Raw genomic sequence first — 23,200 nt, 5'->3', positions numbered from 1 at the left:
GCACCAACCGGGACCAAAGGCCTTGTGCTGGAACTGGCGCAGTGCGGTGGGATGTTTAGTCCCACCTCGCTAGCCGAGAGGCTTCGACAGTGGTTTATAAGCGCAGCTGCGCTGACCACTTCGAGCTCCTCTCAAATGCAGGCTTACGGGCCTATTCTGTCATTTGCCTGTGGGCCTTTTGGGCCTTCTGCGGGCCTGAATCCTGGCCCATGGATGGGTTTCTAGTCGTATTCAGGCCGTGGTGGCCCAGTAGGTGGCATAATTTTTTTCCTTTGTTTTTTTTCTCTTTTGCTTTATTTGTTTTGTTTTGTTTCTACTTACAACAAAAAACTTATTTATTTTATTTCTAATTACTTATGTATTTTACTTTAATTATTTTATTTTTATTTATTTTACTGCTGCTATTTTTATTTATTTTACTGCTGCTATTTTTACTTAATTTATTAAGGTTTATTTATTGTAGTTACTATAGTTTATTTTATTTTATTTTATTAAGGTTTACAAGCTGTGGGAGGGACGAGGGGTGGCGACGTGCTGTGGGACACGATGCAGGGGCCGAGGAGGGAATTTAGGGTTAAGTTTTTATACGAGAACGGTTAGACGGGCTTTAGCGGGCTTTCACCGGGCTTGTGGGGTTTTACCAGGTCATCGATGAGAGTTTCCAAAAATTTCATTAGAAATCCGTCATGGATTAACAGGTTTCTTGTAGTGATATGTCGAGCACAATGAGTGGTGATCCTCCGGCCTCCCACTCGCACGCAGCCGCCGCCACCCTCCCGCTCGCTCGCCGCCGCCGTCGTCACCAGTCCCGGCCATGGCGCCGCCGCTGCCGTCGTGCCCTTGAAGACCTATTCATCTTGCCTGAAGGTGATCCTGTGTCAGATCCTCCACTTAACCCGCGTGGACCGGCTCGTGGGTCACTGACAGTGGGTCCCTTGGGCCCACTGGTCAGGTTGGACCAGTCGCCCCCGCCTCCTTCCTCCTCTGGCCGAACAGAGGCGGGGCTCCGGCGATCAACGCCGGCGAACGGCGGCTCCTCGCGGGGTCCTGAGGGCGGGGATGGATCCGCCAGGCCGGGGCGGTCCTCCCGGTGGTCGAGGAGGTGGCGGGGATGGAGGGAGTCGCCGGCGGCGAGCTCCGCGGCGGACGGCAGCTTCGGGAGGTTTGGGGCTTTGGCCTACGGTGGTTCCCCGACGCAGCTGAGGGTTTAGGCGGCTCCGCACGGTCGAGGGGAGGAGGATGGTGGTGCTATACGGACGGGGGGGGGCTCTGGTTGCGACTGAATGGACCAGAGGGCGGCGGCGGCTGTACTGGCCGGAGATGGGGAAGAAGACCCTCCCTGGTCGATTGCCTGCTATGGGGGTGCTAGGTGGGGTGGCTTGAGGTCGCCTGAGGGACTGGACGGACTCGGGGGCTCCTTATATAGGCGGCCGGAGTCGGTTCCAACGGCGGCCGTGGATAAGAACGGCGAACCGCCGTTCTCTAGCCTGCAGGACGTCGTGGCGGCGACGGGCACTAGTGGACGAGCTCGCGGATAAGCTTGGACTGCTCCAGAGGCGAGCTGGCGAGCGGCTGTGGCTCGGGCGGCGCCGTCCATGGCAGGGCCTGCTGTGGCCGGCCGTCGTGCCCCTGAAGACCTATTCATCTTGCCTGAAGGTGATCCTGTGTCAGATCCTGCACGATACCTCATCACTACAACACGTCGGCGGCGGTGTATGAGGCGTCCATGGCCCTGGTGGCGCCTTCAAGGGAGGACGCATGATCTTCAAGGGAGGACAGGCCATCAGATTCATCCATTTGGTAGCGTCTTTGTTCATCCAGGTTTGACGATTCATCTTTTCATTATCTAGTCTCTCAGGGATGTCAAACGTACCCTCAACAACTAACGTCAGCATTTATTTTGTTCTGTAGTGAACCCCCTCGATGAATGCATGTCTGTTGCCGTGGCTAGAGAAAATTCTACATATCCACATCCTGATAACCAACAAGATAAGTAGCAGCTTTGATATGGAGGTATTTTCCTTCACCGCGTGCTTTTTCTTTGTGCCCTTTACTGTACTGTAGTAGCATTTGCTAAATTGCATTGAGAGAATAGGACGGCACAACAAGCTAGGGCTTCAAGAAAACCAACCAAATTCCTTTTTTTTGGGATCAACCAACCAAATTGCTGTAATAGCACGATCCGCAAGACCTAGAAGGGATCTACACATGACATCGGTGGCTTCTCCTCTGCCTGCTATTTGCCGCTTTGACACTGTTGACAGATCCGAGTTCCACCTGCTAGGCTCGAATGGTAGATGTTACGGGCAACTGTATGTGAATCCCACTCCAAGGGATCGCCCTTCTCTATCCCAGATATGGCGGTTATGGTGTTGATGGCTCGTGTTTTTTTTCTTTTGCTTTATTTGTTTTGTTTTGTTTCTACTTACAAAAAAAAACTTATTTATTTTATTTCTAATTACTTATGTATTTTACTTTAATTATTTTATTTATATTTATTTTACTGCTGCTATTTTTACTTAATTTATTAAGGTTTATTTATTGTAGTTACTATAGTTTATTTTATTAAGGTTTATTTAGTTTTATTTATTTTATTAAGGTTTATTTATTTTATAAATATAAAAAAATGAACATAGATGCGCTTATAGAGAAAATTCAACCTAAATTCATAATAAATTTCTATGAAATTTACTATGAATTTAGGTCAAATTTCCTGTATAAGGGCATCTATTTTCACTTTAAGAGAAGCTCAACAAGGCAGATAGGGATGGCCTTATAAACTGATGTGAGCGCCCTTCGGTTGGCGAGGTGGGACTAAACACTGGCCGCAACTAGGACAGGGCCTTTAGTCTCAGTTTGTGGTAGGAACCGGGACTAAAGGATGATGGGCCAGGAGCGTGGCCCATTGGTCCCGGTTTGTCCCACCAACCGGGACCAAAGGGTCCGGACGAACCGGGACCAATGCCCCCACGAGGCCCGGCAGGTCCCTGGCCGCACGAACCGGGACCAATGCTCACATTAGTCCCGGTTCGTGACTGAACCGGGGGTAATGTGAAAACTGTCCTGTGACCTAAGCCCCTTTTCCTACTAGTGTTGGAGGAACTCCACGGGGTTCAGGGGCTCCCAATCAGGCCCCATCGCCTCACGGATGAACGTCCATAGAACTCGCGCCGCCGTGCAAGAGAATAGGATATGAACCTCAGTCTCCGGTATCGCGCATCTATGACAACATCTCTGACTTCACCCATGTCTAGTTGCATGGACAAGCTCTTGGGATAGGACATGCGCCCTGACCGAGAGCTTGATGCACGCCTTGGTTAGGCCATGGGAAAAAGTAAATTCCAACAGTTTTTCAAGGCCATGATGAACCGGTGCAAGACTTCCTCCTACACTTGGACCATGATGCCTCTCACTCTCTACTCATGCAGACATGTGGCTACGCAGAGAGACAAACCACAGCGGACCTCGCTTACCACTTGAAAGGCATCCAAATGCCTCTTGGCATGAGTTGCCCGGCTCAATAGCTTTTCCGGGCTTGAGCCCTATTTTTAGCCCCAAGGCCCGACCAAAAACCTAGACCCAGAGGCCCAAAACACCTATTGTAGAGTTTCAACAGAAATATAGACATAATGATATATTATCATATTTCTATTTTTTAATTAATACTTTAAACAGGGAAATACTAGCCATTATCTATTTATTCTAGGCCGGGCCCAGACCAGGCTCGAGCTTGAGTTTTTAGGGCCAGACTTTATGCTTGGGCCCATAAGAGCCTGGCCCGCCAAGTGCCCAGCCTACCGTAGGTTCAAGTGAGGTTTTGTTGCATCTCACAAGCAAGGTTCAATTGGATGCATTACTGTACCCCAATCACCAAGTTCCTCACACAATTGGTTCAACAATTGGATGCTTTACCCAACACACAATATTGTTCAACAAACATGAATTGTGGTGGGTCTGCTCGTATCCGGTCTTCATTTGTCTAGCTTCATGTGTCTTAAGGTTGGATCATTTCGATCTACGCTTCTCTTCATCGGCGACGGTTGCTGCTCTGGTGCGCTGGTTCTATGGGGCTTTAGCATGACGACTTTTCGATTGTCTACCACAACAAGGTTTGCTGGACTTCGTCCAGGGAGGGGCGATGAGAGAGGCAGAGGCACATCTTCAGCTCGCTTCAGTGCTTGTAGTCGTCGCTAAGTGGCCTGCAGATTTGGATGTAATTTTTATTATTTCTGTTGTCTGTTGTACTGTCATGATTGAAGATGGATAGGTCGAATTTTTTTTTTAAGAATGAAGACGAAGGAGAAGAAGAAGAAGAAGAAGAATCGTGTAATAACCCTGAGAGGTAGATTACCACACACAATAGTTCCACTTCCACACACGACACTGTTTAAGTTTGAATTTGGTTATCACCCGCGTGGTAGCTACCAGGAATATGAAGAGAGTGAGACGTCCATTTCTCCCGCGCACACACTATAAATAAGCAGCAACCCGCCCCTCCGCTCCACACAAACACACCCACCATTCTTCCTCCTCGCTAGCTTCCATCTCTCGTTGTCTGCTCAAGCGCAGACCAGATCGGATCAGATCAGATCACCCATCGATCCTCCACACGTGAAGAATCCAGTATCCATCCATCGACCGGCCATGGACAGCTTGCCGAAGCGCGACGCCAACCACGTGCCGCTGAGCCCGGTCACCTTCCTGCCCCGGGCAGCGGCCGTGTACGCCGACCGCACCTCCGTCGTCTGCGGCGGCACCGCCTTCACGTGGCGCCAGACGCACGACCGCTGCGTCCGCCTGTCCGCCGCGCTGCAGGCGCTCGGCGTCGCCCGGAACGACGTCGTCTCCGTGCTCGCGCCCAACACCCCCGCGCTCTACGAGATGCACTTCGCGGTGCCCATGGCTGGGGGCGTGATCAACGCCATCAACACCCGCCTCGACGCCGCCGGCGTCGCCGCCATCCTCCGCCACGCCGCCCCCAAGCTCCTCTTCGTCGACTACCAGTACATCCGCGTCGCCACCGACGCGCTCAAGAGCATCGCCTCGTCGTCCCTGCCGCTGCTGGTGGTCATCGACGACATCGACGCGCCGACGGGGGCGCGCGTGGGCGAGCTGGAGTACGAGGGATTGGTGGCGCGCGGCGACCCGGCCAGGCACCCGCCGCGCGAGGTGGTGGACGAGTGGGACGCCGTCGCGCTCAACTACACCTCCGGCACCACGTCGGCTCCCAAGGGCGTCGTGTACAGCCATCGGGGCGCCTACCTCAGCACGGTCGGGCTGCTGCTGCAGTGGGGCGTGGGCCACGAGCCGGTCTACCTCTGGTCGCTCCCCATGTTCCACTGCAACGGCTGGACCTTCACGTGGGGCATTGCGGCGCGCGGCGGCGCCAACGTCTGCGTCCGCGCGCCCACGGCCGACGCCATGTACTCCGCCATCACCGACCACGGCGTCACCCACATGTGCGTCGCGCCAGTGCTCTTCAACGTCCTTCTCGACGCCCACCGCGACCCACTGCCCCGTGCCGTCGAGGTGCTTACGGGCGGCGCGCCACCGCCGGCAGCGCTACTGGAGCGCGTCGAGCGCCTCGGGTTCCATGTTACGCACGCCTACGGCATGACCGAGGCGACCGGCCCGGCCATGGTCTGCGAGTGGCGGGAGCGGTGGGACGCGCTGCCGGCGCCGGAGCGCGCTGCGCTCAAGGCGCGGCAGGGCGTGAGCGCGATCTCCCTCGCCGGGGCCGACGTCAAGAACCTCAAGACCATGGCGAGCGTGCCCCGGGACGGCACCACGCTCGGCGAGATCGTGCTGCGCGGGAGCAGTGTGATGAAAGGGTACTACAAGAACCCGGAGGCCACGGACGCGGCGTTCCGCGGCGGGTGGTTCCTGACGGGCGACGTGGGCGTGGTGCACCCGGACGGGTACGTGGAGATCAAGGACCGGTCCAAGGACGTGATCATCTCCGGCGGCGAGAACATCAGCAGCGTGGAGGTGGAGGCGGCGCTGTACGGCCACCCGGCGGTGCAGGAGGCGGCGGTGGTCGCCATGCCGCACCCGCACTGGGGCGAGACGCCGTGCGCCTTCGTCGCGTTGAAGAAGGAGTTCGACTCCGGCGCCGGCGAGGTGAGCGAGGAGGAGCTGGTGGCCTTCTGCCGGAGTAAGATGGCGCACTTCATGGTGCCCAGGAAGGTGGTCTTCGTCGACGAGCTGCCCAAGAACGCCACGGGCAAGGTGCAGAAGCTCGCGCTGCGCGAGAGGGCGCGCGGGCTCAGGCCCAGAGATTCCGACAAGAAGAAGCCCGACCCCACCCGGCCCACCACGTTGACCGCCCTGTCAAGGCTTTGACTTCTTCGCTGCTGACGTGGCCTGAAGTAACAGCGCTCGGCCTCCCCTGAATAAGTAAACTGAAGATAATATGTTGGTTCTTTTTTTTAGCAAATATATGTTGGTTATTTATTTATTTTGAGCAAAATATGTTGGTTATTCTGAGTGGGTGGTTAAACAAAAAATGCTTGAAAATGCACTGTGTAATAAACTTTTGGATGGTGTGGCATTTTTACCGTAGGTCTGCTCACCGTAGATCTAATCTAGTCCCATGTACACGTTTCTCCTTCAGAATTGAGGGCGAAAAGAAAACAATCATGGAGCTAACCAGTCCTCTCTCTTGTTAAGAACAATATTTGTTGCTTATTAAAAAATATATTTGATGCTAATTAAAATTCACGAAGGCTAGACAAAGGAAATGAACCCTCTGATCCCATCCTTACCATGAGAGATAAAGGAGGATTGTGATGGGTTGAGAAAGAAGGGGGAGGGCGACGGGTTCAAGAAGGAGTAGGAGGATGACGCGTCAAGTTCTCGAAAGGGAAGAAGAGGGTTCAAATGCAGCTAAACGGCGAGAGCGCTAGCAAGCAAACACAAAGAAGGCAGCGACTAGGGAAGAGTTGTGTGCTCACATCCAATGCTTCCGCGGGCATCCTAATATTGTTTTTCCTGTACGGACAAAAACAAGACTGCACTCTCTGAGTACTACGTGGTTGTTACCAATTTTAGTTGCACTTGGCTAATACTACCTTTGTCCTAAATAAATAGCAAATAAATAGGTGTTACGAAAATAAATAAATAGGTGTTACTAATAAATAAATAGTACAACTTTTTAGGTGTTACTAATAAATACATAGGTGTTACTATTTATTTAGGACAAAGGTAGTATTAACCAAGTGCAACTAAAAAGAAAATTTATTAGTAATATATTTTGAATGAGTAAAGTCAAAATGAATAGCAAATAAATTTTGACATTCTGAATCTTCTTTAATGTTCATATTAGTGTAGCAAGTGTGCTTGCCAATTTTTATACCATATGGGACAGCAGTGCTTCGTCGATGAAAAAACAAAATTAAGTGAACATTTGGAGGTAACATTTGGTGTTTGAATTTATTTTTTTGCACAGATCAAAATGCTTAAGTTTTCCCCTTAAAGATTTGCATGTACCATTTGGGTGTGGCAATGAACTCATCTATTTTTGTCATTTTTTTTACATTTGTAAAATTCATTTTGGGCATGCAGGAGCATGTGCTCCCTAGAGCCAAAATGGATTTCCACAACATACCACCTATTTTATCCTACATACAATCACCCCACATCAGCAAGTCATGCATGTAAGTTATACATTACATTTTTGCATTAGTATGTCCATGCAGCGCTGCCATGTCATATAGATATTACATGTTCGTGCGTGTAGGTTATCAGTTATTTTTTCCCCACTAAGTTTTGTGCTCTCATGGACAAATTATGTGAGCTGGGCGTTTGAAGCATACCTATATATAGTTGATATTCCAGTTTCACTTTTGTTATGTGCTTCATATTTTTTTAAATGTTTTCAAAGTGTATGTCAACAAATACTCTTACATTTTATTTTTCAATAGTTTCAGTTCTACGGTAGGGTGCGTCGACTGCAAATTAAAATTTTCCTACGCGCAGACCAAATAGGAACATGCTACGGGAGATGGATCACAGTTCGTTACCACTAGACGCGCAGTGCCGTGCAGCGGAAGAAGAGTAGGGGCAGCGCATCCGCGTGGTTCGTCTCCTCCTCGTCCGATCTACCTCGAACAGCCGGTCGTCGGATCCCTCATACAGGTTCGCCCGAGCGGCGCAAGTGCACCACCTCTAACGGTATCCGCACGTGCAGGAGGAACGTCGTGCGGCGGACTACTAGGTCCGATCACACAACTGGCGGCGAGTGGAGGTGTCTATTCGCAACACATGCAAACCCTAATGACAGCGCCGAAGTGATCAACCGCATGAGTGTGCCGCACCTCCACTAAGTGTTGTGCTCTCATGGACAAAATATATGAGCTGGGCGTTTGAAGCATACCTATATATAGTTGATATTCCAGTTTCGCTTTTGTTATGTGCTTCATATTTTTTTAAATGTTTTCAAAGTGTATGTCAACAAATACTCTTACATTTTATTTTTCAATAGTTTCAGTTGTTTATGTAGCATCTAATTATGCATTTTTAACAAGATTATCACAGCAACGCGTGGATATCTTCTAGTTTATTAATGTTTGTAAGGATGTTTTTTGATTGTTTGTGCTACTTAATGACCTTTAGCCTTTCCACCAAAAAGAAAACTCTAATCAACATGCAGGCAACAATTAATTAACAAATCAGCAGTGCAAGTATAGGAAGAATATATGTTGGTTAAATTATTTGATTTGACCGAGATATGTTGGTTGATTTGAGTGAGCAGTTAAGCAAGGAATTAGTGCCTGGAATGGTATGTGTAAGCTTTTGGTCGGTGTGGTGAAGTTCACAGTACCTCCGCTCATTGCACATACACCTTTTCCTCAACCATAGATTAATTAGCAAATCGGATCACATTACAATCAGAGTAGTGGACCGTTTTCAGTTGGGGAGGCACGTCTGCAATCAACACATGATCACCAAACACTCTGGCATCGACAGACAGGCAGTGCTACGCGGCCCGCACGCCTGCACTAGCTTGCTAGGTTTCAAAGCTAAAGGACCCATCAGAGTTTAATGATCCTATGAGCATCAATCTATTCTCGGCTCCTCGGATCATTAGTGAGCGAACCCTCTAACCCCCATCCACGACGACGAAGAAATGAGTGATGGAAGGACAAGGGCGGTAGGAGGAAGAGCCAAAGAATAATGGGGAGATGATTTGGTGCCGTACTATGCCCCTTGGCCTTTGTCTTCCGTATATACTATTACTCCCTCCGTAAACTAATATAAGAGCGTTTAGAATATTAAAATAGTGATCTAAACATTTTTATATTAGTTTACAGAAAAAGTACATGATTACAACTCAAGAATCAAGTCAGCATCACATGGGATCAATCTAACAGGTTTTACAATCCCTAATGTCACCGACATGATCGCTACTTGATCAAATGCCGGTTATACAAGGCACAAGATATTTACGTTAACTGGACGAACATGAGGCCAGGGAGGAGGAGGAGGAAGATAGAAATCAGCTGGCTCCCAGTTGATTGGGACACGTACGGCAACACCCCGACGTTGTTAGCTTTTCACAGGGATCGAACACATGATCACACGGCAGCTCGACTGGTCATGTACGCGTTATTTGTATACAAACTAGCTATAGCACTCGATATCTCGCCGGTGCTCGCACTTGATATCTTGCCGGTGCTCACACAAACACCGAGACAAGAACAAACGCGAATACAACACAGATTTTCTTATTATTTTTCTCGTTTTTCTGGTGATACAAACCGATCGACGCCTAGTGCTGCTTATATAGACGAAGCTATGACCCAATATCAAACCTACATGGTACTAGACTCACAGTAAACTAGGTGGGCTAGTAATTGGAAAAATAAACCGGCTCATACTGGACCTTCCTAACACATGCATGGCATGAAAGCCACGTAGACCACGGTAATCTGCCATGCCTAATTACAACTTGCACAATTTGGATTATCCTAACAAAAGTTATTACATTGCCCCCCACCAACGGCAACGATTTGGACTCGTGCAGGAGGACGACGTTGTCTGGCGTCGTGGTGGCGTCGATGGCAGAGAGGTCTGGCAAGGTCGATGCGTCAGTACCTGTTCTAAGGATGGGTCGATAGATGAAGGAGGTGACGGCCCTTGCAACGTGCGCATGTGGTGCCCACTTAAAGTGCGTCGGGCCGATGTGTAACCCAGTCCAGGTATTGTGGCTGGGGCATCTGGTATTAGATGTTAGGTGTTGGTGCGATGTCTGTTTGGTATTAGTCTCGGATATTTCCGCACCCCTTCTTCACGGGGATAGGAGTAGCGACAGATGTTGTCAAGATGGTGGTTTCAGACTTACTGATGTATTACCTTATAAGAGCTTTATGAATAATTAATAAAATGGTTGCATGCATCGCCCAGATGCAGAGGCCGGGGGTACATCTTCCTTTAAAAAAAGAAAAAACCAATGGCAACGGAATGTAGGAGGAAGAACGGAGGGGACGAAGAGACTGGTAGTGGAAGGCGTCGACACCGCTCTCTAGCCGGACCCCTACGAACACTAGTAGAAAAAGGGGCTTTCGTTCGGGCCTGGCCAGCCCATTAGTCCCGGTTCTGCCACGAACCGGGACCAATGGAGGCATTTGTCCCGGTTCGTGAGCCTAGGGGGCCGGCCGGGGCCTCGTGGGCATTGGTCCCGGTTCGTCTGGGCCCATTTGTCCCGGTTCTTGGCACGAACCACGACCAATGGGCCTCGCTCCTGGCCCACAACCATTGGTCCCGGTTCGTGGCAGGAACCAGGACAGAAGGATGGCCTTTAGTCCCGATTCCAGCCACGAACCGGGACAAATGAGTTTCCTATATATACCCCATCGCCGGCGAGCAGAGCACTCCACAGTGCTCTGTTTTTTGCTGGCCGGCGAGGGGGAGGGCATTGGGTGCTCTAGCTCACCTCCTATGCACATGAGGTGTTCGATGAAATGCCCGAGCCACACTAGTTAAGCTTTCTCCTCTCGAAGCTCGACCTCTGAGCACCATTTGTTCCGAGATTTGTCTAGGTTTAGCGGTCCGTCATGCCCCGTCCTCGTCCACCGCCGTCGATCGCCCACGCCGATCTCGTCGCCGGCACCACCGTGGTGAGTCTCTTGTTCTTATCTTCTTTCTGAAAGAAAGAAAAAAATCTTACTTTAGATAGATACTTGTCTAATTTTCTTACCTTTGACACACATAATTATATATAATGCACGCAGATGAACCGGCAATGGATGTACGGTGACAGACACACCTCTGAGTACATTAAGGGCGTGCATAATTTTCTCGAAGTGGCTGAGGCAAACAAGCAGAATGGTTTTATGTGTTGTCCATGCCCTAATTGTGGGAATACGAGGTCTTACTCTGACAAGAAAATCCTTCACACCCACCTGCTTTCTAAGGGTTTCATGCCACACTATAATGTTTGGACGAAGCACGGAGAAATAGGGGTTATGATGGAAGACAGCGAAGAAGAGGAGGATGATGACAACTATGTGCCCCCTGAATACGGTGATGCTGCAACGGGGCAAGCTGAAGATCAAGAGGAAGCTGAAGATCCAGAGGAACCAGACGATGTGCCCGATGATGATCTCCGCCGGGTCATTGTTGATGCAAGGGAAAAGTGCGAAAGTGAAAAGGAGAAGCTGAAGTTCGATCGCATGTTAGAGGATCACAAAAAACGGTTGTACCCCAATTGCGAAGATGGCAACACAAAGCTCGGTACCGTACTGGAATTGCTGCAGTGGAAGGCAGAGAATGCTGTGCCTGACAAAGGATTTGAGAAGCTACTGAAAATATTGAAGAAGAAGCTTCTAAAGGATAACGAATTGCCCGACAGTACGTACGCAGCAAAGAAGGTCGTATGCCCTCTAGGATTGGAGGTGAAGAAGATACATACATGCCCTAATGACTGCATCCTCACCGCGGTGTGTACAAGGATTTGAACGCATGCCCGGTATGCGGTGCATTGCGGTATAAGATCAGACGAGATGACCCTGGTGATGTTGAGGGCGAGCCCCGCAGGAAGAGGGTTCCTGCGAAGGTGATGTGGTATGCTCCTATAATACCACGGTTGAAACGACTGTTCAGAAACAAAGAGCATGCCAAGTTGATGTGATGGCACAGTGAGGACCGTAAGAAAGACGGGAAGTTGAGAGCACCCGCTGACGGGTCACAGTGGAGAAAAATCGAAAGAAAGTTCTGGGCTGAGTTTGCAAGTGACCCAAGGAACGTATGGTTTGCTTTAAGCGCGGATGGCATTAATCCTTTCGGGGAGCGGAGCAGCAATCACAGCACCTGGCCTGTGACTCTATGTATGTATAACCTTCCTCCTTGGATGTGCATGAAGCGGAAGTTCATTATGATGCCAATTCTCATCCAAGGCCCTAAGCAACCCGGCAACGACATTGATGTGTACCTAAGGCCATTAGTTGAAGAACTCTTACAGCTGTGGAATGGAACAGGTGTACGTGCGTGGGATGAGCACATGGGGGAAGAATTTGACCTAAAGGCGTTGCTGTTCGTGACCATCAATGATTGGCCCGCTCTCAGTAACCTTTCAGGACAGACAAACAAGGGATACCACGCATGCACGCACTGTTTAGCTGACACCGAAAGTATATACCTGGACAGATGCAGGAAGAATGTGTACCTGGGCCATCGTCGATTTCTCCCGACCAACCATCAATCTCGAAAGAAAGGCAAGCATTTCAAAGACGAGGCAGATCACCGGAAGAAGCCCGCCATGCGTACCGGTGATCACGTACTTGCTATGGTCTCTCATTTACACGTAATATTTGGAAAGGGTCCCAGCGGACTAGCCGTTCCGAATGACGCTGAGGGACGCGCACCCAAGTGGAAGAAGAAATCTATATTTTGGGACCTACCCTACTGGAAAGAGCTAGAGGTACGCTCTTGAATCGACGTGATGCACGTGACGAAGAACCTTTGCGTGAACCTGTTAGGCTTCTTGGGCGTGTATGGGAAGACAAAAGATACACCTGAGTCCCGGGAGGACCTGCAACGTTTGCACGAAAAAGACGGCATGCCTCCAAAGCAGTATGAAGGTCCCGCCAGCTACGCTCTTACCAAAGAAGAGAAGGAAATCTTTTTTGAATGCCTGCTCAGTATGAAGGTCCCGACTGGCTTCTCGTCGAATATAAAGGGAATAATAAATATTCCAGAGAAAAAGTTCCAGAACCTAAAGTCTGATGACTGCCACGTGATTATGACGCAACTGCTTCCGGTTGCATTGAGGGGGCTTCTACCGGAAAACGTCCGATTAGCCATTGTGAAGCTATGTGCAATCCTCAATGCAATCTCTCAGAAGGTGATCGATCCAGAAATCATACCAAGGCTAAGGAGTGATGTGGCGCAATGTCTTGTCAGTTTCGAGCTGGTGTTCCCACCATCCTTCTTCAATATCATGACGCACGTCCTAGTTCATCTAGTCGACGAGATTGTCATTCTGGACCCCGTATTTCTACACAATATGTTCCCCTTTGAGAGGTTCATGGGAGTCCTAAAGAAATATGTCCGTAACCGTGCTAGGCCAGAAGGAAGCATCTCCATGGGCCCTCAAACAGAGGATGTCATTGGGTTTTGTGTTGACTTCATTCCTGGCCTTAAGAAGATAGGTCTCCCTAAATCGCGGTATGATTGGAGACTGACTGGAAAAGGCATGCTAGGAGCGGACTCAATAATATGCAGGGACGGGCATTCTTGGTCTCAAGCACACTACACAGTTCTACAAAACTCTACCTTGGTGACCCCGTATGTCGATGAACACAAGAACAGTCTGCGCTCCAAACACCCGGAGCAGTGTGACGACTGGATTACATGTGAACACATCAGGACTTTCAGCAGTTGGTTGGGAACAAGTCTCAGAGGTGACACCACTGTTTGTGATAAGTTGTACTCGTTGTCCAGGGGACCATCTTCGACTGTATTGACTTACAAAGGATACGAGATAAATGAGAATACATTTTACACGATCGCCCAAGATCAAAAGAGCACCAACCAAAACAGCGGTGTCCGCTTTGATGCAGCAACCGAGAGGGGAAAGGACACATATTATGGTTACATAATGGACATATGGGAACTTGACTACAGACATGATTTTAAGGCCCCTTTGTTTAAGTGCAAATGGGTCAATCTGTCAGGAGGCGGGGTACAGGTAGACCCACAGTACGGAATGACAACAGTGGATCTGAACAATCTTGGGTACACTGACGAACCGTTCATCCTAGCCAATGATGTGGCACAGGTTATCTATGTGACGGACATCTCTACCAGACCGAGAAAAAGAAAAGATAAGGAAGCGAACACATCATACGATGAGCCAAAGCGCCACATAGTTCTTTCAGGAAAAAGGGACATTGTGGGAGTGGAGGGCAAGACAGACATGTCTGAAGATTATGAAAAGTTCCATGAAATTCCTCCCTTCAAAGTCAAGGCTGACCCAAGCATCCTGATAAACGATGAAGATTATCCATGGTTACGGCTTAATAGGCAAAGCACACAAGCGAAAAAAGTGAAGACTTTCTCTCCATAACTATCATGATGATACCATGCCAACTTTCAACCTTTTCGTAGTTCATTTGAAATGCCTGTTGTAACAGACGAATTTCCGTATGAAATCCTGATACTTCGAAACATATTGTCCGTTTTGTACACGAAGTGCATCCAGTTTTTGCCGTAACCCTCTCTACTTTCTTGCACATGCTATGTGGGTGAAATGATGATACCATGCCAACTTTCAACCTTTCCGGAGTTCATTTGTAGTGCTTTTCAATTTCAGGGTCTTATAGCTCAAAATAATCAGTAAATGCATGGAAAATAAGAAATGAAGTCAGAAATGGTTGAAAATTGATGATGTGGCTTTGAATGGTGCATTTTGAACACAGAAAAACTATGGAGTTCAAATAAGTTCTAAAAAATGAAATCCCTTTGTAACAGACGAGTTTCCGTATGAAACCCTAATACTTCGAAAGAGATTGTCCGTTTTGTACACGAAGTGCATCCAGTTTTGCCGTAACCCTCTCTACTTTCCTGCACATGCTATGTCGGTGAAATGATGATACTATGCCAACTTTCAACCTTTTCAGAGTTCATTTCTAGTGATTTTAAATTTCAGGATCTTATAGCTCAAAATAATCAGTAAATGCATGGAAAATAACAAATATCATAAAAAATAAATAAGTAATTAGAAACAGAATAAAATAAAATTTAATAAAATATATAAGTAGAAACAAAATAAAATAAACTTTAATAACATAAATAAAATTTATGAAACTAAAATTATCAATGTATTTTCTGTTCAAAACATTATAAGCAACCTCTAGTATTACTGAAACTAAAATTATATAAAATTGATGCAACTAAAATTATCAAAGTTTTTTCTGTTCAAAATCATTAAAAGCAAAAAGAATTTTCATAAAGAACTTTTTTTGTTAGAAACTTTAATAGCAAAAAGAATTATCATAAAATAAAATAAATAAGTAATTAGAAACAAAATAAAATAAATTAAATAAGTATTTTGTTGTAAGTAGAAACAAAATAAAATAAATAAAGCAAAAAAGAAAAGAAATAAACAGGAAAAAAATAAAAAACGCCACCTACTGGGCCACCATGGCCTGAATACGACTAGAAATCCACCCATGTGCCAGGATTCAGGCCCGTAGAAGGCCCAGTAGGCCCACAGGCAGATATAGTGTGTTTAGGCCCGAAAGCCTGCATTTGAGAGGAGCTCGAGTGGGCAGCGGGAGTGGGGCTTATAAACCACTCTCGAGCTCCCTCAGCTAGCGAGGTGGGACTAAACTTTCGTGCCGCGATGCGGGCAGCACAAGGCCTTTAGTCCCTGTTGGTGCCACCAACCGGTACTAAAGGCATACATTGGTACCGGTTCATGCCAACAACCGGTACCAATGCGCACCCTTTAGTCCCGGTTTGTGCCACCAACCGGGACCAAAGGCCTCTGCTTCCGGCCCTTTGGGCTGCTGAAAAGCGACCTTTGGTCCCAGTTGGTGGCACCAACCGGGACTAAAGGTGTGCTTTGGTTCCGGTTGGTGCCACGAACCGGGACCAAAGGTCTGTCTATATAAGCCATGTTGGGTAACGTACCAATAATTCAAAATTTTCCTACGTGTCACCAAGATCAATCTAGGAGATGCTAGCAATGAGAGAGAGGGAGTGCATCTTCATACCCTTGAAGATCGCTAAGCGGAAGCGTTACAAGAACGCGGTTGATGGAGTCGTACTCGCGGCGATTCAAATCACGGAAGATCCGATCTAGCGCCGAATGGACGGCGCCTCCGCGTTCAACACACGTACAGCCCGGGGATGTCTCCTCCTTCTTGATCCAGCAAGGGGAGAGGAGAAGTTGAGGGAGAACTCCAGCAGCACGACGGCGTGGTGCCAATGGAGCTCGTGGTTCTCCGGCAGGGCTTCGCCAAGCACTATGGAGGAGGAGATGTATGAGGAGGAAGGGGGCTGCGCCAAGGGAAGGGTATGGCTGCCCTCCCACCCCCTCACTATATATAGGGGGAAGGGGAGAGGGGGCCGGCCCCTCTAGATGGATCTAGAGGAGGAGGCGGCGGCCAGGGGAAACCCTAGATGGGTTTGGGCACCCCCGCCCCCTAGGAAACTTGCCCCCCAAGCCGGGAGGGGCGGCTGCCCTAGGGGTTACGTGAGAGGGGTTGGGAGGGGCGCACAACCCCTTAGTGGGCTGGTTTGCCCCTTCCCCTTGGCCCATAAGGCCCCCAACGCTTGCCGGGGCCTCCGAAACCCCTTTCGGACATGCTGGCCATAGCCTGGTACCCCCGAAACAATTCCGGACTCCAATACCCTTCGTCCAATATACCGATCTTCACCTCCGGACCATTCCGGAGCTCCTCGTCATGTCCGGGATCTCATCCGGGACTCCGAACAACCTTCGGTAACCACATACTATTTCCCATAACAACTCTAGCGTCACCGAACCTTAAGTGTGTAGACCCTACGGGTTCGGGAACCATGGAGGCATGACCGAGACACCTCTCCGGCCAATAACCAATAGCGGGATCTGGATACCCATATTGGCTCCCACATGTTCCACGATGATCTCATCGGATGAACCACGATGTCGGGGATTCAATCAATCCCGTATACAATTCCCTTTGTCTATCGGTATGTTACTTGCCGGAGATTCGATCGTCGGTATCCCAATACCTCGTTCAATCTCATTACCGGCAAGTCTCTTTACTCGTTCCGTAACGCATGATCCCGTGGCTAACTCATTAGTCACATTGAGCTCATTATGATGATGCATTACCGAGTGGGCCTAGAGATACCTCTCCGTCATACGGAGTGACAAATCCTAGTCCCGATTCGTGCCAACCCAATAGACACTTTCGGAGATACCTGTAGTGCACCTTTATAGCCACCCAGTTATGTTGTGACGTTTGGTACACCCAAAGCATTCCTACAGTATCCGGGAGTTGCACAATCTCATGGTCTAAGGAAACGATACTTGACATTAGAAAAGCTCTTAGCAAAAGAACTACACGATCTTGTGCTATGCTTAGGATTGGGTCTTGTCCATCACATCATTCTCCTAATGATGTGATCCCGTTATCAATGACATCCAATGTCCATGGTCAGGAAACCATAACCATCTATTGATCAACGAGCTAGTCAACTAGAGGCTTACTAGGGACATGTTGTGGTCTATGTATTCACACATGTATTACGGTTTCCAGTTAATACAATTATAGCATGAACAATAGACAATTATCATGAACAAGGAAATACAATAATAACCATTTTATTATTGCCTCTCGGGCATATTTCCAACAGTCTCCCACTTGCACTAGAGTCAATAATCTAGTTCACATCACCATGTGATTAACACTCAAAGTTCACATCGCCATGTGACTAATACCCAAGAGTTTACTAGAGTCAATAATCTAGTTCACATCACCATGTGATTAACACTCAATGAGTTCTAGGGTTTGATCATGTTATGCTTACGAGAGAGGTTTTAGTCAACGGGTCTGCAACATTCAGATCCGTGTGTGCTTTACAAATCTCTATGTCATCTTGTAGATGCAGCTACCACGCGCTACCTGGAGCTATTCCAAATAACTGCTCTACTATATGAATCCGGTTTACTACTTAGAGTCATCCGGATTAGTGTCAAAGTTTGCATCGACGTAACCCTTTACGACGAACTCCTTTTCCACCTCCATAATCGAGAAAATTCCTTAGTCCACTAGATACTAAGGATAAGTTTGACCGCTGTCATGTGATCCATTCCTGGATCACTATTGTACCCCTTGACTAACTCATGACAAGGCACACTTCAGGTGCGGTACACAACATAGCATACTTTAGAGCCTACGTCTAAAGCATAGGGGACGACCTTCGTCCTTTCTCTATCTTCTGCCGTGGTCAGGTCTTGAGTCTTACTCAATACTCACACCTTGTAACACAGCCAAGAACTCCTTCTCTGCTTGATCTATTTTGAACTCCTTCAAAATCTTGTCACGGTATGTATTCATTTGAAAGTATTATTAAGCATTTTTGATCTATCCTTATGGATCTTGATGCTCAATCTTCAAGTAGCTTAATCCAGGTTTTCCATTGAAAAACACTTTTCAAATAACATGTATGCTTTCCAGAAATTCTACATCATTTCTGATCAACAATATGTTAACAACATATACTCATCAAAAATTCTATAGTGCTCCCACTCACTTCTTTGGAAATACAAGTTTCTCATAAACTTTGTATAAACCCAAAATCTTTGATCATCTCATCAAAGCGTACATTCCAACTCCGAGATGCTTACTCCAGTCCTTAGAAGGATTGCTGGAGCTTTGCATACTTGTTAGCATCTTTGAGGATTGACAAAACCTTCTGGTTGTATCACATACAACCTTTCCTCAAGAAAATCGTCGAGGAAACAATGTTTTGATATCCTATCTGCAAGATTTCATAAATAATGCAGTAGCTGCTAATATAATTCCAACAGACTCTTAGCATCGCTATGAGTGAGAAAATCTCATCGTAGTCAACTCCTTGAACTTGTCGGAAAACATCTTAACGACAAGTCGAGCTTTCTTAATGGTGACACTTACCATCATTGTCCGTCTTCCTTCTAAAATCCATCTGCACCCAACAGCCTTACGACCATCAAGTAGTTCTTCCAAAGTCTATACGTTGGTTTTATACATGGATCCTCTCTCGGATTTCATGGCCTCGAGCCATTCGTCGGAATCCGGGCCCACCATCGCTTCTCCATAGCTCGTAGGTTCATTGTTGTCTAGCAACATGACTTCCAAGACAGGATTATGTACCACTCTGAAGTAGTACGCATCCTTGTCGACCTACGAGGTTTGGTAGTGACTTGATCCGAAGTTTCATGATCACTATCATAAGCTTCCACTTCAATCGGTGTAGGTGCCACATGAACAACTTCCTGTGCCCTGCTACACACTAGTTGAAGTGACGGTTCAATAACCTCATCAAGTCTCCACCATCCTCCCACTCAATTCTTTCGAGAGAAACTTTTCCTCGAGAAAGGACCTGTTTCTAGAAACAATCACTTTGCTTCCGGGTCTGAAATAGGAGGTATACCCAACTGTTTTGGGTATTCTATGAAGATGCATTTATCCGCTTTGGGTTCGAGCTTATCAGCCTGAAACCTTTTCACATAAGCGTCGCAGCCCCAAACTTTTAAGAAACGATAGCTTAGGTTTCTCTAAACCATAGTTCATACGGTGTCGTCTCAACGGAATTGCGTGGTGCCCTATTTAAAGTGAATGCGGTTGTCTCTAATGCCTAACCCATAAACGATAGTGGTAATTTGATAAGAGACATCATGGTATGCACCATATCCAATAGGGTGCAGTTATGATGTTCGGACACACCATCACACTATGGTGTTCCAGGCGGTATTAGTTGTGAAACAATTTCCACAATGTCTTAATTGTGTGCCAAACTCGTAACTCAGATATTCATCTCTATGATCATATCACAGACATTTTATCCTCTTGTCACGACGATCTTCAACTTCACTCTGAAATTACTTGAACCTTTCAATAATTCAGACTTGTGTTTCATCAAGTAAATATACTCAGCATCTACTCAAATCATCTATGAAGTAAGAACATAACGATATCCACTGCGTGCCTCAGCACTCATTGGACTGCACACATCAAAATTTATTACTTCCAACAAGTTGCTTTCTTGTTCCATCTTACTGAAAACGAGGCCTTTCAGTCATCTTGCCCATGTGTTATGATTTTCATGTCTCAAGTGATTCAAAATCAAGTGAGTCCAAACGATCCATCTGTATGGAGTTTCTTCATGCATATCTACCAATAGACATGGTTCGCATGTCTCAATCTTTTCAAAAATGAGTGAGTCCAAAGATCCATCAACATGGAGCTTCTTCATGCGTTTTATACCAATGTGACTCAAGTGGCAGTGCCACAAGTATGTGGTACTATCATTACTATTTTATATCTTTTGGCATGAACATGTGTATCACTACGATCGAGATTCAATAAACCATTCATTTTAGGTGCAAGACCATTGAAGGTATTATTCAAATAAACAGAGTAACCATTATTCTCCTTAAGTGAATAACCATATTGCGATAAACATAATCCAATCATGTCTATGCTCAACGCAAACACCAAATAACAATTATTTAGGTTTAATACCAATCCCGATGGTAGAGCGAGCGTACGATGTTTGATTACATCAACCTTGGAAACACTTCCAACACATATCGTCATCTCACCTTTAGCTAGTCTCCGTTTATTCCGTAGCCTTTTATTTCGAGTTACCAACACTTAACAACTGAACCGGTATCTAATACCCTGGTGCTACTAGGAGTACTAGTAAAGTACACATTAATATAATGTATATCCAATATACTTCTGTCGACCTTGCCTGCCTTCTCATCTACTAAGTATCTAGGGTAGTTCTGCTTCAGTGACCGTTCCCCTCATTACAGAAGCACTTAGTCTCGGGTTTGGGTTCAACCTTGGGTTTCTTCACTAGAGCAGCAACTGATTTGCTGTTTCATGAAGTATCCCTTCTTTCCCTTGCCCTTCTTGAAACTAGTGGTTTTACTAACCATCAACAATTGATGCTCCTACTTGATTTCTACTTTCGCGGTGTCAAACGTCGCGAGTTGCTCAAAGATCATCATGTCTATCCCTGATATGTCATAGTTCATCATGAAGCTCTAATAGCTTGGTGGCAGTGACTATGGAGAACCATCACCATCTCATCTGGAAGATTAACTCCCACTCGATTCAAGCGATTGTAGTACTCAGACAATCTGAGCACATGCTCAACGATTGAGCTTTTCTCCCTTAGTTTGCAGGCTTAAGAAACTTGTCAGAGGTCTCATACCTCTTGACGTGGGCACTAGTCTGAAATCCCAATTTCAGTCTTTGGAACATCTCATATGTTCTGCGACGTTTCAAAAACGTCTTTGGCGCCTCAATTCTAAACCGTTAGCATTACGCACTGAACTATCACATAGTCATCAAAACATGTATGTCAGATGTTCGCAACGTCCACAGACGACGCTCGAGGTTCACACACCGAGCGGTGCATTAAGGACATAAGCCTTCTGCGCAGCAATGAGGATAATCCTCAGTTTACGGACCCAGTCCGCATAATTTCTACTATCAACTTTCAACTAAATTTTCTCTAGGAACATATCTTAAACAGTAGAACCAAAGCGTAAGCTACGACATAATTTGCAAAGACCTTTTGACTATGTTCATGATAATTAAGTTCATCTGATTATTTAATGAACTCCCACTTAGATAGACATCCCTCTAGTCATCTAAGTGATACATGATCCGAATCGACTAGACCGTGTCCGATCATCACGTGAGACGGACTAGTCATCAACGGTGAACATCTCCATGTTGATCGTATCTACTATACAACTCATGTTCGACCTTTCGGTCTCTTGTGTTCCGAGGCCATGTCTGTACATGCTAGGCTCGTCAAGTCAACCTAAGTGTTTCGCATGTGTAAATCTGGCTTACACCCGTTGGATGCGAACGTTAGAATCTACCACACCCGATCATCACATGGTGCTTCGAAACAACGAACCTTCGCAACGGTGCACAGTTAGGGGAACACATCTCTTGAAATTTTAGTGATGGATCATCTTATTTATGCTACCATCGTTCTAAGCAAATAAGATGTAAACATGACAAACATCACATGCAAATCATAAAGTGACATGATATGGCCAATATCATCTTGCGCCTTTGATCTCCATCTTCGAGGCGCGGCATGATCACCTTCGTCACCGGCATGACACCATGATCTCCATCATCATGATCTCCATCATCGTGTCTTCATGAAGTTGTCTCGCCAACTATTACTTCTACTACTATGGCTAACGGTTAGCAATAAACTAAAGTAATTACATGGCATTTTTCATTGACACGCAAGTCATATAATAAATTAAGACAACTCCTATGGCTCCTGCCGGTTGTCATACTCATCAACATGCAAGTCGTGATTCCTATTACAAGAACATGATCAATCTCATACATCACATATATATAATTCATCACATCCCTTTGGTCATATCACATCACATAGCATACCCTGCAAAAACAAGTTAGACGTCCTTTAATTGTTGTTGCATGTTTTACGTGGCTGCTATGGGTTTCTAGCAAGAACGTTTCTTACCTACGCAAAAGCCACAACGGTGATATGCCAATTGCTATTTACCCTTCATAAGGACCCTCTTCATCGAATCCGATCCGACTAAAGTGGGAGAGACAGACACCCGCTAGCCACCTTATGCATCAAGTGCATGTCAGTCGGTGGAACCTGTCTCACGTAAGAGTACGTGTAAGGTCGGTCCGGGCCGCTTCATCCCGCAATACCGCCGAATCAACAGAAGACTAGTAACGGTAAGCAAATTGAACAAATCATCGCCCACAACTACTTTGTGTTCTACTCGTGCATAGAATCTACGCATAGACCTAGCTCATGATGCCACTGTTGGGTAACGTAGCAATAATTCAAAATTTTCCTACGTGTCACCCAGATCAATCTAGGAGATGCTAGCAACGAGAGATAGGGAGTGCATCTTCATACCCTTGAAGATCGCTAAGCGGAAGCGTTACAAGAACGCGGTTGATGGAGTCGTACTCGG

The 23,200-nt window shown here is 46.9% G+C and overlaps 1 protein-coding gene across 1 annotated transcript; it reads left to right on the top strand.

The window, feature by feature from the left end:
* Positions 1-4,509: 4,509 nt before the first annotated feature.
* On the top strand, positions 4,510-6,647 carry LOC109774603 (trans-cinnamate:CoA ligase, peroxisomal). Its single transcript, XM_020333351.4, has one exon. It carries the CDS (start codon positions 4,645-4,647, stop codon positions 6,340-6,342), a length of 1,698 nt encoding a protein of 565 aa, XP_020188940.1. The 5' UTR covers positions 4,510-4,644; the 3' UTR covers positions 6,343-6,647.
* Positions 6,648-23,200: the final 16,553 nt, after the last annotated feature.

This window comes from Aegilops tauschii, chromosome 5, assembly GCF_002575655.3.
Source record: "Aegilops tauschii subsp. strangulata cultivar AL8/78 chromosome 5, Aet v6.0, whole genome shotgun sequence".
NCBI classification, from domain to species: Eukaryota; Viridiplantae; Streptophyta; class Magnoliopsida; order Poales; family Poaceae; genus Aegilops; species Aegilops tauschii.
This window is presented reverse-complemented; position numbering and strand designations above follow the sequence as displayed.